The sequence below is a fragment of the Pseudorca crassidens genome, chromosome 9 (assembly GCF_039906515.1).
Source record: "Pseudorca crassidens isolate mPseCra1 chromosome 9, mPseCra1.hap1, whole genome shotgun sequence".
In the NCBI taxonomy this organism is placed as follows: Eukaryota; Metazoa; Chordata; class Mammalia; order Artiodactyla; family Delphinidae; genus Pseudorca; species Pseudorca crassidens.
In genome coordinates, this window is record NC_090304.1 from 78,301,005 (window position 1) to 78,319,205 (window position 18,201).

An 18,201-nucleotide genomic window follows, 5' to 3' on the forward strand; every position below is an offset into this window, starting at 1 on the left:
AACCTGTTCCATTGATATATTTCTGTTTTTGTGCCAGTACCATACTGTCTTGATTACTGTAGCTTTCTAGTATAGTCTGAAGTCAGGGAGCTTGATTTCCTCCAGCTCCATTTATCTTTCTCAAGATTGCTTTGGTTATTCAGGGTCTTTCGAGTTTCCATACAAATTGTGAAATGTTTTGTTCTAGTTCTGTAAAAAATGTCATTTGTAATTTAATAGGGATTGCATTGAATCTGTAGATTGCTTTGGGTAGTATAGTCATTTTCACAATATTGATTCTTCCAATCCAAGGATGTCGTATATCTCTCCATCTGTTTGTATCATCTTTAATTTCTTTCATGAGTGTCTTATAGTTTTCTGCATAGAGGTCTTTCACCTCCTTAGGTAGGTTTATTCCTAGGTATTTTATTGTTTTTGTTGCAATGGTAAATGGGAGTGTTTCCTTAATTTTGCTTTCAGATTTTTCATCATTAGTGTATAGGAATGCAAGAGATTTATGTGCATTAATTTTGTATCCTGCTACTTTACCAAATTCATTGATTATCTCTAGTAGTTTTCTGGTAGCATCTTTAGGATTCTCTATATATAGTATCATGTCATCTGCAAACAGTGACAGCTTTACTTCTTTTCCGATTTGGATTCCTTTTATTTCTTTTTCTTCTCTGATTGCTGTGGCTAAAACTTCCAAAACTTTGTTTAATAATAGTGGTGAGAGTGGACAACTTTGTCTTGTTCCTGATGTTAGAGGAAATGGTTGAAGTTTTTCACCATTAAGAACTATATTGGCTGTGGGTTTGTCATATATGGCCTTTATTATATTGAGGTAACTTCCCTCTATGCCTAATTTCTGGTGGGTTTCTATCATAAATGGGTGTTGAATATTGTTGAAAGCTTTTTCTGCATCTATTCAGATGACCATATGGTTTTTCTCCTTCAGTTTGTTAATATGTTTTATTACACTGATTGATTTGCCTATATTGAAGAATCCTTGCATTCCTGGGATAAACCCCACTTGATCATGGTGTATCATACTTTAAATGTGCTGTTGGATTCCGTTTGCTAGTATTTTATTGAGGATTTTTGCATCTATGTTCATCAGGCATACTGGCCTGTAGTCTTCTTTCTTTGTGACATCTTTGTCTGGTTTTGGTATCAGGGTGATGGTGGCCTCATAGAATGAGTTTGGGAGTGTTCCTCCCTCTGCTATATTTTGGAAAAGTTTCAAAACGATCGATGTTAACTCTTCTCTAAATGTTTGATCGAATTCGCCTGTGAAGCCATCTGGTCCTGCAGTTTTGTTTGTTAGAAGAATTTTAATCACAGTTTCAACTTCAGTGCTTGTGATTGGTCTGTTTATAGTTTCTATTTCTTCCTGGTTCAGTCTCAGAAGGTTGTGCTTTTCTACGAATTTGTCCATTTCTTCCACGTTGTCCATTTTATTGGCATGTAGTTGCTTGTAGTAATCTCCCATGATCCTTTGTATTTCTGCACTGTCAGTTGTTCTTTTTCATTTCTAGTTCTGTTGATTTGAGTCTGCTCCCTTTTTTTCTTGATGAGTCTGGCTAATGGTTTATCAATTTTGTTTATCTTCTCAAAGAACCAGCTTTTAGTTTTATTGATCTTTGCTCTTGTTTCCTTCTTTTCTTTTTCATTTATTTCTGATCTGATCTTTATGATTTCTTTTCTTCTGCTAACTTTGGGGGTTTTTGTTATTCTTCTTTCTCTAATTGCTTTAGGTGCAAGATTAGGTTATTTGAGATGTTTCTGATTTCTTCAGGTAGGATTGTATTGCTCTAAACTTCCATCTTAGAACTGCTTTTGCTGCATCCCATGGGTTTTTGGGTTGTCATGTTTTCATTGTCATTTGTTTCTAGGTATTTTTTGATCACCCCTTTGGTTTCTTCAGTGATCTCTTGGTTACTTAATAGTGTATTGTTTAGCCTCCATGTGTTTGTATTTTTTACAGATTTTTTCCTGTAACTGATATCTAGTCTCATAGTGTGGTGGTCAGAAAAGACACTTGATATGATTTCAATTTTCTTAAATTTACCAAGGCTTGATTTGTGACCCAGGATATGATCTGACCTGGAGAATGTTCCATAAGCACTTGAGAAGAAAGTGTATTCTGTTGTTTTGGGATGGTATGTCCTATAAATATCAATTACATCCATCTTGTTTAATGTATCATTTAAAGTTTGTCTTTCCTTATTTATTTTCATTTTGGATGATCTGTCCATTGGTGAAAGTGCAGTGTTAGAGTCCCCTACTATGATTGTGTTACTGTCAATTTCCCCTTTTATGGGTGTTAGCATTTGCCTTATGTATTGAGGTGCTCCTATGTTGAGTGCATAAATATTTACACTTGTTATATCTTCTTCTTTGATTGATCCCTTGATCATTATGAAGTGTCCTTCTTTGTCTCTTCTAATAGTCTTTATTTTAAAGCCTATTTTGTCTGATATGAGAATTGCTACTCCAGCTTTCTTTTGATTTCCATTTGCATGTAATATCTTTTTCCATCCCCTCACTTTCAGTCTGTATGTGTCCCTAGGTCTGAAGTGGGACTCTTGTAGACAGCATATATAAGGGTCTTGTCTTTGTACCCATTCAGCCAGTCTATGTCTTTTTGCTGGAGTATTTAATCCATTTACATTTAAGGTAATTATCAATATGTATGTTCCTATTACTATTTTATTAATTTATGGGGGTTTTGTTATTGTAGGTATTTTCCTACTCCTGAGTTTCCTGCCTAGAGAAGTTCCTTTAGAATTTGTGGTAAAGCTGGTTTTGTGGTGCTGAATTCTCATAGCTTGCTTGTCTGTATAGGTTTTGATTTCTCCATCGAATCTGAAAGACATCCTTGCCAGGTAGAGTAATCTTGATTGTAGGTTTTTCCTTTTCATCCCTTTAAATATGTCCTGCCACTCCTTTCTGGCTTGCAGAGTTTCTGCTGAAATATCAGCTGTTAGCCTGATGGGGATTCCCTTGTATGTTATTTGTTGTTTGTCCCTTGCTGCTTTTAATACTTTTTCTTTGTATTTAATTTTTGATGTTTTGATTAATATGTGTCTTGGCATGTTTCTTCTTGGATTTATCCTCTATGGGACTCTCTGGGATTCCTGGACTTGATTGACTATTTCTTCTCCCTTATTAGTGGAGTTTTCAACTATAATCTCTTCAAATATTTCTCAGTCCCTTTCTTTTTGTCTTCTTCTTCTGGGAACCCTATAATTCGAATGTTGCTGCATTTAATGTTGTCCCAGAGGTCTCTGAGACTGTCCTCAATTCTTTTCATTCTTTTATCTTTATCCTGCTCTCTGGTAGTTATTTCCACAATTTTATCTTCCTGGTCACTTATCTGTTCTTCTGCCTCAGTTATTGTGCTATTGGTTCCTTGTAGAGAATTTTTAATTTCAATTTATTTTGTTGTTCATCATTGTTTGTTTACTCTTTAGTTCTTCTAGGTCCTTGTTAAACGTTTCTTGTATTTTCTCCATTCTATTTCCAAGATTTTGGATCAGCTTTACTATCATTACTCTGAATTCTTTTTCAGGTAGACCGCCTATTTCCTCTTCCTTTGTTTGGTCTAGTGGGTTTCTACCTTGCTCCTTCATCTGCTGTGTGTTTCTCTGTCTTCTTATTTTGCTTAACTTATTGTGTTTGGGGTCTCCTTTTCTCAGGCTGAAAGTTTGTAGTTCCGTTGTTTTTGGTGTCTGCCCCCAGTGGGTAAGGTTGTTTCATTGGGTTGTGTAAGCTGGGTCTTAGCCTTGAGATGGAGATCTCTGGGAGAGCTTCTTTTGCCACTTGATATTATGGGGAAGTGGGAGGTCTCTGGTGGACCAATGTCCTGAACTTGGCTCTCCCACCTCAGAGGCATAGGCCTGACACCCAGCCAGAGCACCAAGACCCTGTCAACCACATGGCTCAGAAGAAATGGGAGAAACAAACAAAGAAAGAAAAAAAGACAACAAAATAAAGTTATTAAAATTTTAAAAATATATTAAAAATTTTTAAATATTTAAAAGTAATTTAATAAAAGACAGACAGAACCTTGGGACAAATTGTAAAGGCAAAGCTATACAGACAAAATCACACAAAGAAGCATACACATACACACTCACAAAAAGAGAAAAAGGAAAAATATATATATGTATATATTTTTAAAAAAAGGAAAAGAGTAACCAAATCAATAAACAAATCTACCAATGATAATAAACTCTAAATACTAAACTGAGATAAACATAAAACCAGAAACAAATTAGATACAGAAAGCAAACCCCAAGTCTACTGTTGCTCCCAAAGTCCAACACCTCAATTTTTGGATGATTTGTTGTCTATTCAGGTATTCCGGAGATGCAGGGTACATCAAGTTGATTGTTGACATTTAATCCACTGCTCCTGAGGCTGCTGAGAGAAATTTTCCTTTCTCTTCTTTGTTCGCACAGCTCCTGGGGTTCAGCTTTGCATTTGGCCCTGCCACTGCATGTAGGTCGCCTGGGGGCATGTGTTCTTCCCTCAGACAGGATGGGGTTAAAGGAGCATCTTATTAGGGGGCTCTGGCTCACTCAGGCCAGGGAGAGGGAGGGGTACAGAATGCAGGGCAAGCCTGCGGTGGCAGAGGCTGGCGTGATGTTGCAACAGCCTGAGGTGTGCTGTGTGTTCTCCCGGCAAAGTTGTCCTTGGTTCATGGGACCCTGGCAGTGGTGGGTTTGCCAGGCTCCCGGGAGGGGAGTTGTGGATAGTGACCTGTGCTTGCACACAGGCTTCTTGGTGGCTGCAGCAGCAGCCTTAGCATTTCATGCCCATCTCTGGTGTCTGTGCTGATAGCCACAGCTTGCACCCATCTCTGGAGCTCATTTAGGAGGTGCTCTGAATCCCCTCTCCTTGCACACCCCAAAACAATGGTCTCTTGCCTCTTAGGCAGTTCCAGACTTTTTCCTGGACTCCCTCCAGCTAGCTGTGGCACACTAGCCCCCTTCAGGCTGTGTTCACACAGCCAACCCCAGTCCTGTCCCCGGGATCTGAACTCTGAAGCCAGAGCCTTAGCTCCCAACCCCCTCCAGTCCCGGTGGGTGAGTAGACAAGCCTCTCGGGCTGGTGAGTGCTGGTCAGCATTGATCCTCTGTGCGGGAATCTCTGTGCTTTGCCATCTGCACCCCTGTTGCTGCGCTGTCCTCCATGGCTCTGAAGCTTCCCCCCGACCACATGCCGTCTCCACCAGTGAAGGGCCTTCCTAGTGTGTGGAAACATTTCCTCCTTCACAGCTCCCTCCCAGAAGTGCAGGTCCTGTACCTATTCTTTTGTCTCTGTTTTTTCTTTTTTCTTTTTCCCTACCCAGGTATGTGGGGAGTTTCTTGCCTTTTGGGAAGTCTGAGGTCTTCTGCCAGCATTCAGTAGGTGTTCTGTAGGAGTTGTTCCAAATGTAGATGTATTTCTGATGTATTTCTGGAGAGGAAGGTCATCTCCACGTCTTACTCTTCCACCATCTTGAAGGTCTCCCCCTCAGTTACTCTTAATTACTACAGCTTGGGTTCTATTGTTAAAGAAAGTTATTGCAATGGTGGTTATTTTTTCTCTTCTTAAGAATATTTCCAACAGAAGAAAATTATATGTCATAGCTGTAAATTCCCAGGAAACCAGAACAAACAGTTTAGTATATGGCCATCATTTTATGAGGTGTCTCGCTTTGAGCCAAGGTGGTCTACATCTTTCATGAGGCAAATTGTACATGTTAAATAGACCCTTTTAATGTTTGTAAGGCACATTATTCACAATACACAATCTAAAAGTCTGTTAATGGATGAATGGATAAAGAAAATGTGGAATATATATACCATGGAATATTACTCAGCCTTAAAAAAAAAGGAAATCCTGTCATTTGCAACAACATGAATGAATCTGGAGGACATTATACTAAGTGAAATAAGCCAGACACAGAAAGACAAGTATTACATGATCTTTCACTTATATGTAGACTCTAAAAAAAAAAGTTGACTTCATAGTAACAGAGTGGAATTGTGGTTTATGGAGGCTGGTGGGAGGGTGTGGGCTAAAAGGAAAGATATTGATTAAAGGATACAGACTTTCATTTATAAGATGAGTAAGTTCTGGAAATCTAATGCACAGTGACTGTAGTTAGTAATAATGTATTATATATTGGAAATTTGCTAAGAGAGTAGAGCTCAAGTGATCTCACCACACACACAAAAGAAGTAACTATGAGAGGTGATCGATATGTTAATTATTTTGCTTGTTGTAATCATTTCATAATGTATACATATATATCAAAATATGTTGTAAACCTTTAATATATATACTTTTTATTTATCAAAAAAAATGTTTTTCTGTTGCCAAGACAGACCATGTTTCTTCTGTGAAAAAGGCTAATCCCAGGATTAATGGGATGCAGCAACATACTCTTCCAACTCTGCATTCTACAATGGTAGAGAAGCTGTCTTTCTCATTTTTATCACCAGATCCTTCTATTCCCACAGCACTTACCACAGTGCCTGGCACTTATTAGCATAAAAGAAAATCAGTAACTAGTCATTAACTGAATAATGAAGGAACTACAGTAATCATCACTACAATTGCTTATCAAAACTTTTTATTATTGGGCCTGTTAGTTTAGGAGTGGAAACGTCTGCTTTTTGATCACATTCCATCTCTGGTTTAATTTGATTCAGTCTATCACAGGCTTTATTTCCTATGGTCCAAGAAAGGGCTGTGTGAAATTATTATTACTATCTATATATGTTTTATCCCAGAGAACAGGGCCACTGTGGAACAATATAAAAATTGTTGAGGATGAGGTATAAGGAATCATTATTGCTACTCATTATCACTTCTAATAATTTCTCTCTCTTTTCTTTAAAATTCCCCAGTTCTTCTGAAGCAAATCCCATCAAACTATGTTGCTCACCACTTCCTCTCTGATTGTAGCCACTTATAGATCCTCTATGTCATCCCTTGAAAGTTTCAGCACCTGGCTCTTTTTGTCTCCCTACCACTATTACAGTGATTGTTCTTTGTAATTTTAATATTTGCCTAGACCACCCATCCAACCTGGTGACCTGTTATTTTCTTGAACTTCACCCAGTCAATGGCACCTCACCTCAGCTATTACCAATTACTCCTCCACCTCCAAAACCTAAATTTCAAGCATCTCAGTCTCTAATCTATACCTCCTATCTTTCCATATCACCTCCTCCTAGTACTCTGAATTCAGCAATTCTAAGACTACACCCCAGTCCACTTATCCTATCACCCATTTTCTGTTCATTCCATGCCTCATATCTGCACTTTTATTCAAACTGAGCTTCTCACTCCATGATCTGTCATTATCATTCCCTTGAATATACCCTCAAATCCCTTGTAGTTAATTTCTACCTTTATAACAACCACTGCTCTGATTTCTGTCATCAGAATTCGTTTTGCCTGTTTTTGCACTTTTGTTTCTGGCTTCTTTTTCTTAATGTTGAGAGTCATCCATGTCATTACATATATCAGTAGTTCATTCTTTTTTATTGCTGAGTGACATTACATTGTAAGAAAATACCATAATTTGTTTATCCATTTTCCTATTGATGGACATTATGTTTTTTCAATTTATGACTATTAATAAAGCTGCTGACTGAAAGATAATTCACATGAAAGAATCAATAATTAAGAAAATTTTTTTGTGGACGTGTGTTTCATTTCTCCCAATAAATACCTAAAAGTAGAATTGCTGGGTCTTAGGGTATGTGTGTGTTTATCCATATATGAAGCTGTGAAACAGTTTTACAAAAGGGCTAACCATTTACACACCCACCAGCAATGTACATGAGCCCCAGTGGCTTTTATAACCTTCCAATCCAATCTGTTTCATTTTAGCCATATAATAGGTTTTAAATGGTTATATTTTGCACTTCCTTGACTAGCCATTCCTGTATGGTTTTTGTGAAGTTTCTCTTCTAATATTTTGTTCATTTTTTAATTGGGTTGTCATTTTCTTCTTGTAAGTTTTTTTAATGTATTCTGGATACAATTTCTTCATATCATAAACATAAATCCCCTAATTCAAAGACAAAGAGTTTCCACAGGAAAAGCAGTAGCCAAAGCAATATCTTGTGTCAATTCCCCAACCCCCAGTCCCCAAAGGGCAGTGTACTGAAGGCCAGACAGCAGTTATACATGCAGTGGGGTTCATTACAGAGTCGGAACCACAGAATTGGGAAACTGATCTTATGCATGGCTACTGCCCATCCTCCCCTCCAGAGAGGGAGAGAGAGGCATCCTATCTTTACTCTGGAATGTAAGCAAGGAGAGATCTCTATCTTTACTACCCCAGGTTGTCTCCAGGAAGAGAAACCTCTCTAAGCTTTACTATCCTGGAATGTCTCCTTATACAAACATTTTGAACTGGGCTGTAAATGCCTTCACACAGAGGACCCGGACTGTGTGGAAACATGAAATATTCATAGAGAATTATCTCCCAAAACCAAGACTCTGCCTTTTAAATGGAGTGTTTCATCCATTTCCATTTAATAATTATTGAAATGGTTTGATTTAGGTCTATCATTTAACTTCGTTTTCTATTAATTCTGTATTTTTTCTACTGTTTGTCTTTTCCTCCTTCCCTGTCTTACTTTGGCTTAGTAAAAAAAATTTTTTTTCAATTTTCCTTTATTCAGTGGCACCTCTAGGAATTAAAAAATCCATTCTTAACTATTTAGAGTTAATATTGGATCATTTCACATAAAATATGAGGATCTTTTAACATTATAATTCTGTCTACCCCACCCCAACTCTGGCATCGTTTGTGCTATTATTGTCATTTCTTTTACATCTTTACATGTTATAAACCCAAAATACAATGTTGTATTTTTTTGTATTAAACCCTCAGTAGTCTTTTTAACAGTTAGAGAAGAGAGAATTAACATACTGTTTTCCATTTACCCACAAATTTATTTTTCCAGTGTTCTTCATTCCTTTGTGGAGATCCATGTTTCCATCTGGTGTAATTTCCCTTTAGCCTGAAGAACTTCCTTTGGCATTTCTTGTAGTGGAGGACATCTGGCAACAAACACTCTCAGCTTTTGTTTATCTGAAGATAACTTTAGTTTGCTTTCATTTTTGAAAGAGAGTTGCACTGAATACACAATTCTGAGTTAAGAGCTATTTTCTTTTAGCACTATAAAAATGCCACTCTCTTGCCTTCTGACCTTCATGTTTCTCACTGAGAATTAGCTGTCATTCATATTGTTGCTCCCCTATATGTAATGTGTCTTTTTTCTGTAACTACCTTTAAGATTTTTTTAAATCATGCAAGTAATATATGTTTAATATAGAAATTTTTTTAATTTAACTTTTATATTAGAGTATAGTTTATCTACAATGATGTGATAGATTCAGGTCTACAGCAAAGTGAATCCATTATAAACATATATCCATTCTTTTTCAGATTCTTTTCCCATAGCAGATGTTACAGAATGTTGAATAGAGTTCCCTGTGTTATGCAGTAGGTCCTTGTTGATTATCTGTCTTATATATAGTAGTGTTTGTGTTAAACCCAAACTCCTAATTTATCCCTCCCCTGCACCTTTCCCCTTTAGTAAACATAAGTTTGTTTACTAAGTCTGTGAGTCTGTTTCTGTTTTGTAAATAAGTTCATTTGTACCATTTTTGAAGATTCCACATATAAGTGATATATATGATATTTGTCTTTATCTGTCTGGCTTACTTCACTTAGTATGATAATCTCTAGGTCCGTCCATGCTGCTGCAAATGGCATTATTTCATTCTTTTTATGGCTGAGTAATATTCCATTGTATATTTGCACCACATCTTCTTTATCCATTCCGCTGTTGATGAACATTTAGCTTGCTTCCATGTCTTGGCTATTGTAAATAGTGCTGCAATGAACATTGGGGTGCATATAACTTTTCAAATCATGTTTTCTCTGGACATATGCCCCAGAGTGGGATTGCAGGATCATATGGTAGCTCTATTTTTAGTTTTTTAAGGAACTGCCATACTGTTCATAATAGCTGTACCAATTTACATTCCCACCAACAATGTAGGAGGGTTCCCTTTTCTCCACACCCTCTCCAGCATTTGTTATTTGTAGGCTTTTTGATGATGACCATTCTGACCAGTGTGAGGTGATACCTCATTGTAGTTTTGACCTGCGTTTCTCTAATAATTAGTGATGTTGAGCATCTTTTCATGTGTTTATTAACCATCTGTATGTCTTCTTTGGAGAAATGTCTAGTTAGATCTTCCACCTATTTTTTGATTGTTTTTTTTTTTTAATTGAGCTGCATGAGCTGTTAGTATATTTTGGAGATTAATCCCTTGTCAGTTGCTTCATTTGCAAATATTTTCTCCCATTCTGAGGGTTGTTTTTTCGTTTTGTTTGTGGTTTCCTTTGTCATGCAAAAGCTTTTAAGTTTAATTAGGTTCCATTTGTTTATTTTTGTTTTTATTTTCATTACTCTATAAGAAGTGGGTCAAAATATCTTGCTGTGATTTATGTCAGAAAGTGTTCTGCCTATGTTTTCCTCTAAGAGTTTTATGGTATCTGGCCTTACATTTAGGTCTTTAATCCATTTGGAGTTTATTTTTGTGTATGGTGTTAGGGAGTGTTCTAATTTCATTCTTTTACATGTAGTTGTCCAGTTTTCCCAGCACCACTTATTGAAGAGACTGTCTTTTCTCCATTGTATATTCTTCCCTCCTTTGTCATAGATTAGGTGACCATAAGTGTGTGGGTTTACCTCTAGGGTTTCTATCCTGTTCCACTGATCTATATTTCTGTTTTTGAACCAGTATCATACTGTTTTGGTGGCTGTAGCTTTGTAGTATAGTGTGAAGTCAGGGAGCCAGATTCCTCCAGCTCTGTTTTTCTTTCTCAAGACTTTGGCTATTAGGGGTATTCTGTGTTTTCATACAAATTATAAAATTTTTTGTTCTAATTCTGTGAAAAATGCCATTGGTAATTAGATAGGGATTGCATTGAATCTGTAGATTGCTTTGGGTAGTATAGTCATTTTCACAATATTGATTCTTCCAATCTGTCTGGTTTTGGTATCAGGGTGATGGGGACCTCATAGAATGAGTTTGGGAGTTTTTCTTCCTCTGCAAATTTTTGGAAGAGTTTTAGAAGAATAGGTGTTAGCTCTTCTCTAAACATTTGATCGAATTCGCCTGTGAAGCTATCTGGTCCTGGACTTTTGATTGTTGGAAGATTTTTTATCATAGTTTCAATTTCATTACTTGTGATTTGTCTGTTCATATTTTCTGTTTCTTCCTGGTTCAGTCTTGGAAGGTTGTACCTTTCTAAGAAGTTGTCCATTTGTTCCAGGTTGACCATGTTTCGCCGTGTAGTTGCTTGTAGTAGTCTCTTATGATCCTTTGTATTTCTGTGGTGTCAGTTGTAACTTCTCCTTTTTCATTTCTAGTTTTCTTGATTTGATTCCACTCCCTTTTTTTCTTGATGAGTCTGGCTAAAGGTTTATCGATTTTGTTTATCTTTTCAAAGAACCAGCTTTAGTTTTATTGATCTTTTCTATTTTCTTCACCTCTATTTCATTTATTTCTAGTCTGATCTTTATGATTTCTTTTGTTCTGCTAACTTTGGGTTCTGTTTGTTCTTTCTCTAATTGATTTAGGTGTAAGGTTAAGTTGTTTATTTGAGATTTTTCTTGTTTCTTGAGCTGGGATTGTATTGGTATAAATTTCCCTCTTAGAACTACTTTTGCTGAGTCCCGTAGGTTTTGGATTGTCATATTTTCATTGTCATTTGTCTCCAGGTACTTTTTAAAATTTTCTCTTTGATTTCTTCAGTGAGCCATTGTTTATTTAGTAACATATTGTTTAGCCTCCAAGTGTTTGTATTTTTTATGGTGTATTTTCTATAATTGATTTCTAGTCTATAGCGTTGTGGTTGGAAAAGACGCTTGATATGATTTCAGTTTTCTTAAATTTACCGAGGCTTTATTTTTGACTGACCATATGATCCATCCTGAAGAATTTCTATGTACATTTGAGAAGAAAGTGTATTCTGTTGCTTTTGGATGGAATGTCCTATAAATATCAATTAAGTCTACCTGGTCTAATGTGTCATTTAAGGCTTGTGTTTCCTTATTAATTTTCTGTCTGAATGATCTGTCCATTGCTGTAAGTGGGGTATTAAAGTCCCCCACTATTATTATGTTACTGTCAATTTCCCCTTTTATGGCTGTTACATTTGCCTTATATATTGTGGAGCACCTATGTTGAGTGCATATATATTTACAATTGTTATGTTTTCTTCTTGGATTGATCCCTTGATCATTATGTAGTGTCCTTCCTAGTCTCTTGCAACAGTCTTTATTTTAAGGTCTATTTTATCTGATGTGAGTATTGCTACTCCAGCTTTCTTTTGATTTCCATTTGCATAGAATATCTTTTTCCAACCCCTCAGTTTCAGTCTGTATGTGTCCCTAGGTCTGAAGTGGGTCTCTTGTAGACAGCATATATATGGGTCCAGTTTTTGTATCCATTCAGCCAGTCTGTGTCTTTTGGTTGGAGCATTTAATCCATTTACATTTAAGGTAATTATCAATGTGTGTGTTCCTATTCCCATTTTCTTAATTGTTTTGGGTGTGTTTTTGTAGGTCTTTTCCTTCTCTTGTGTTCCTTGCCTAGAGAAGTTCCATTAGCATTTATTGTAAAGCTGGTTTTGTCATGCTGAATTCTCTTAACGTTTGCTTGTCTGTAAAGCTTTTGATGTCTCTGTAGAATCTGAATGAGATCCTTGCCGGGTAGACTAATCCTGGTTGTAGGTTTTTCCCTTTCATCACTTTAAATATATCCTGCCACTGCCTTCTGGCCTGCAGAGTGTCTGCTGAAAGATCAGCTGTTAACCTTATGGGGATTACCCTGTGTGTTATTTGTTCCATTTCCCTTGCTGCTTTTAATATTTTTTCTTTGTGTTTAGTTTTTGTTAGTTTGATTAATATGTGTCTTGGTGTGTTCCTGCTTGGATTTATCCTGTATGGGACTCTCTGGGCTTCCTGGACCTGGGTGACTCTTTCTTTTCCCATGTTAAGAAAGTTTTGGACTATAATCTCTTCACATATTTTCTCAGACCCTTTCTCTTTTTCTTCTTCTTCAAGGACCCCTATAATTCAAATATTGCCACGTTTAATGTTGCCCCAGAAGTTCTGAGACTGCCCTCATTTCTTTTCATTCTTTTTTCTTTATTTTGTTCTGTGGCAGTTATTTCCACCATTCTATATTCCAGCACATGTATCCATTCTTCTGTGTCAGTTATTCTGCTATTGATTCCTTCTAGTGTACGTTTCATTTAAGTTATTGTATTGTTCATCTCTGTTTATTTGTTCTTTAGTTCTTCTAGGTCCTTGTTAAACATTTCTTGTCTTTTCTCGATTTATGCTTGTATTCTATTTCTTAGATCTTGCATCATCTTTACTATCATTACTCTGAATTCTTTTTCAGGTAGATTGCCTATTTCCTCTTCATTTATTTGGTCTTGTCTATTTTTACCTTGCTCCTTCATCTGTAACTTATTTTTCTGTCATCTCATTTTGTCTAACTTTCTGTGTTTGTGGTCTCCTTTCTGCAGGCTACAGTGTTGTAGTTCCTCTTGTTTCTGGTGTCTGCCCCCTGTTGGGAGAGGTTGGTCCAGAGGCTTGTGCTGTTATCCCCTTGATAGGGGCTTTGATTTGTGTTGTGGTGATCAGATATTGCCCTAGATATTGAGCAGGGGCTCCCCTTTGCTCTGTGGTTGTCACTGCCCTGTCAGGGGTGGAGTCTGCTCCCTAGTTGTTGGAGTAGAGGCCCCCAGATCTGTTTCTTCACTGTGATTCTGATCTATGGTGCAAGGTAGGAAGAATTGGAGCATTCCCACTAGGAGAGAAGCCACTGAGTTTTCCTCCTTTAGAGCTGTTCACCTGTGTATATGCTCTGTTGTGTCCCCTTTCACCCACTGTGTGGGGTCAGAAAGTATCTGTTGTTGGCACTGCTCTCAGTCCCACCTTAACTGTGGGTATGCTGGTAATTGGCCCTGGTAACTCTCGGACATTCTTTTCACCCAGCCACCAGTGCAGGTCTACTGAGGTTAGGTCCCAGTACTGCAGTAATCATGCACCTGGACCCACTGTGGGGACTATGGAGGCAGCTCAAACTCGGTCTGGCCCTACTCCCACATGTACATGCCCACAGAGCCCACAGCTGGTAAAGCCAAACCCATCCCAGATGCAAGAGCACTTGTCCTTTCAGATGTTTCGCAGACACTGAATTTAGGAAGCTGTCAACCGAGGTGTAAGTCCACAGTTTGTGCAGCCACGAGGAGAGATTTAAGCTCTTATTTCTTAGTCACATAGCCCCTGGGGCTCAGCTGTGGTTTCAGCCCCTCCTCTGGGTGAATTTCCTAGTGCAGGGAACTATCTGTACCCTCCTGGGACACCATGGAAAGTCCTGGCACCCACTAGCAAATTTCCTAGTGGGAGGCGTTATCCACACACTCCCAGGACACCTGGCTGGTCCTGGAAGCCACTGGTGGATTTCCTAGTAGTGAAAGGTTTCCGTGCACTCCTGGGACAGCAGGGCCGGTTCAAGTACCCACTGATGGATTCTGGGGTAATTCTTGAAGGATATTGTTTTGAGAAGTAAAAATATCCTCTCCCACCTGTGGCACCACACCACTACCTCATACCTACCACAGAGATTGAACCACTTGAAGATCTATGGCCCTACTGCCCAGAATTATAGTTCCTAAAATCTGAGTTATTAAACTAGAATAATGCTCCAGCCAGTGGAGGTCTTTGGAAGGATGGTTAATAGTAACCTATGGCACTGAAAAATTTAAAGAGTTCTTACCAACCACCTCCCAACCCCATGTATTCCAAAGAGGTACTTGGAGGTTTCTCTACCAGTGAGTTGTAAACTTGCTTCTTCATTTTTCTCATTATCCAGAAGACAATTATTGAATCACTCAAACACACACATTCTTATGAACATAATTAATTCTTTGAAATTAATTCTTTGAATATAAACTCAAATGCCTAGGGACAATCAGAAATAAATGAAACAGGAAAGTTAAGAAAAATAGAGATGGTAAGAATTATGGGCAGGTGTTTATAACCATGTGTGAATAAGAGTCCAGGGTTGCCAAATCTTTCATATTTTCAAGAGAAGTCAAGAATCAAGATTTTTATGTAAATTGTCCAGATTTTTAGCACAGTTCAGACTCAACATGACTGCCAATTTTGAACTTTTGGCTAAAAGAAAAAGAGAAATATACAATATTTTCCTGGTTACTCCATAATTTGCAAGACTGATCTTTTTACCAATGAGTTAGTTCTTCACATTATAGAAAATAGTGTAGCTTTTTAGAAAAGACTTTTTCCACAGCAGGGCTTGGGAAGTGGAAGGGGGACGTGTGTGCAGGCCTGCCCAAAATTAGAAAGAGCTTCATTAAAGGCCTTCTCTTAGTTGCAAAAGACCTAGATAAGGTTCTGAAATTACTATTTGCAAAGGTATTTAAATTCTTAGCAAAGGGCCTTTTTTTATTTAAAACTTGTTTTTTCTAAGTAATTAAACTTTTGAAATATGAAAACACTCATATAATAAATGTATTGTTTTGGAACTATTTTCTGTGTTGCGATTTTATAAACTTATTGTCAGTTCTGTTGTCTACCTTGTGTTTTAAATACAGAGCTTTTGAAGAGAAACGAAAACAACAAGAAGAAAGAGAACACCAAATCAGAGAACAAATACTTCAACAACGAAAAAAAAAGTTTGAAGAAGTTACTGAAAAATTCCAGCGGGCCCATATTCCTCTTTCACAGCGGAAGAGAACAGGTGCCTTAATTTCTAGAACAATATAAAAACAAAAAATGAAAGTTATAATCACATTCAGCTTGAGTAGACAATAAAATAAATTAAGAAACAAAGTGGAAATTCAGACTAAAAAGGCTACTATGCCTTTTGAATAACAGGACTAAAGTGAAATGAAATGAAAAATTGCAATTTGATATAGGTTTAATTTGGAGAATTAATATTTTGTTGGCTCTATTTGTAAATTTGGAAAGCACACAAGTTTGATTCTACTTAATACTGGCTTACAGTGTTTTGTCTTTTTAAAACTGATTTAATAAATAGCTTAACATAAAAAGAAAATTTAGCATTTAGGTTTAGTAAATTTATATATATATACATATATATATATATACACATATCCTTTTTTTTTTTTTTTTTTGGCTGCACCACACGGCATGTGGAATCTTAATTCCCTGACCAGGGATCAAGCCCGTGCCCCCTGCAGTGGAAGCATGAAGTCTTAACCACTGGACCGGCAGAGAAGTCGTTAGGTTTAGTAAATTAATGTCAGATTCATTTTGGCATTTTGTCCACATTTTTGCTCAAATTCATATTTGAGAGACTGGCAAAATAAAACAAAAGTACAGAGTGACATAATCCAACAATCTAAGACTGAAACCAATTCAGAATTTTTAAATGATTATGTTTGATTCTTCAATATCACATCTATATTTTTTTATGCCTTACATAGTAACACAGAATTAGCAACAAAATGTCAAAGCTTCAAAAAAATAGGAGAAGCAGAACCTTTATGTATTCAGCAAACATATGTTGTGCTCCATTGTACACAGCCCTGGGCTAAGCTGAGATGCTGAGATACAGAGAAATCTAATTGTACTCTACCATTAAAGACCTCACAGTTTATTTTGGAGATGAGAGTGATATAAACAATTAATGTCAATAAATATAATTGCTATGGTAGCAGAATGTGTAAAGTACTATGAGAGCACAGAGGAAAGAACACTAAACTTATACAGGGATATGAGGGATATCATCCCTGGAAAATTTTGAATCTTAAAGAATAAGCATTTTGCCAAGCAAAGAGACAATTTAAAAACATCCCAGACATAAGGAACAGCTTTTACAAGTAAATTATACATTGCAAATACAAAGTGTATCCAAAGCATAGGATGGGGAAAAAAATGGATATAAGGCTAGAAAAATGAGTTAGAACAATTCTCTAAGAACTTTGTATCCCATGCTAGGAATTTTGTCTTTATCCAATATGCAGTCCACTTAAAGTTTTTTAACTGGAAAGAAGCCAGTTAACTGGGTCAATAAAAGATCTTACTGAAAGTAAGGGCAGCTAGTAACACTGCTAAAAATAATAATATCTTAAACATCATAGGGGTTTATTTTTCTCTAGTGTAATATGAAGTCCTCAGTTCGGCAGTCAGGAGCTGGTTTGATGATTATGCAAAGTCACTGGGAACACAGACTCCTTCTGTCTCTCAGCTCAGCTGCCCTCAGTATGTGATTTACATAGCTTTACCCTCATGTTCATATGGTAGCAGCTGAAGCTCCAGACATAATGTCAGTGTTGTAGACAGGAAGAAGGAAGAAATGGAAAGGACAGAAGGGTATACCTCTGAGCTCCCTTTAAATTGTTTTCATAGAAGCCCCCATCTATCTGCTTATATCTAATTGGCAACTCCATCTGCAAGGGAGACTGGAAAATATAGTTGTTTTTTTTTTAATGTGGCTGTATTGCCACCCCTAACAATATAGGGTGTGTCACCAAGGAACAAAGGGAAAATGGATATTAGGTAGGAAACTAAGAGTCTGTGCTAAAATTAGATTTGTTGGAAAGATAATTATCCATACAACATGGAAGGTGAATTGAAGTAGAGACATATTAAAGTAGGTAGACTAGTAGTAGACTATTTCAGTATTTGTGGCAAGAAGTGTTAAGCTGCTAAATTAAAGCACTGCACTGGATATAGAGACAGGAGGTAATATATTCAAGAGATATAATCAATAGATTCAGTTACTAATTTATCAAGATGGCTGGAAGAAAGACTAGGAGAACAGTGCCCCTAGGAACTAGCGCATAGCCTCACAAATTTTTAGCACTCAGTAAGGACTTGGTTAATGAATCAATTATTTTGGTGGATGATGATATTAATCAAGGTTGCAAGTAAAGAAGAAGAATCAGGTTAGAGATAAAGATTATTAAGTTTTAAATGCATTGATTTTGAGCTTCCCATGACTCATGCAAATAGGGAAATCAAATCAACAACTAGAAATATGTATCTGAAACTTAAGAAAAAGATATGGAATAGAAATTACATTTAAGAGTCACTGATGAATAGATATATAGTTGGTAAAGGA

General features: G+C 36.9%; 1 protein-coding gene across 7 annotated transcripts in view; it reads left to right on the top strand.

Moving 5' to 3' along the window:
- Positions 1 to 18,201, top strand: part of CEP126 (centrosomal protein 126) — a 116,970-nt gene that overhangs the window by 21,023 nt on the left and 77,746 nt on the right. For all 7 annotated transcript variants that reach the window (XM_067750811.1, XM_067750805.1, XM_067750806.1 and 4 more), the window contains one exon: positions 15,707 to 15,852. In XM_067750811.1, coding sequence (XP_067606912.1) covers positions 15,707 to 15,852 — 146 coding nt within the window. The remainder of the gene's footprint in view (positions 1 to 15,706; positions 15,853 to 18,201) is intronic.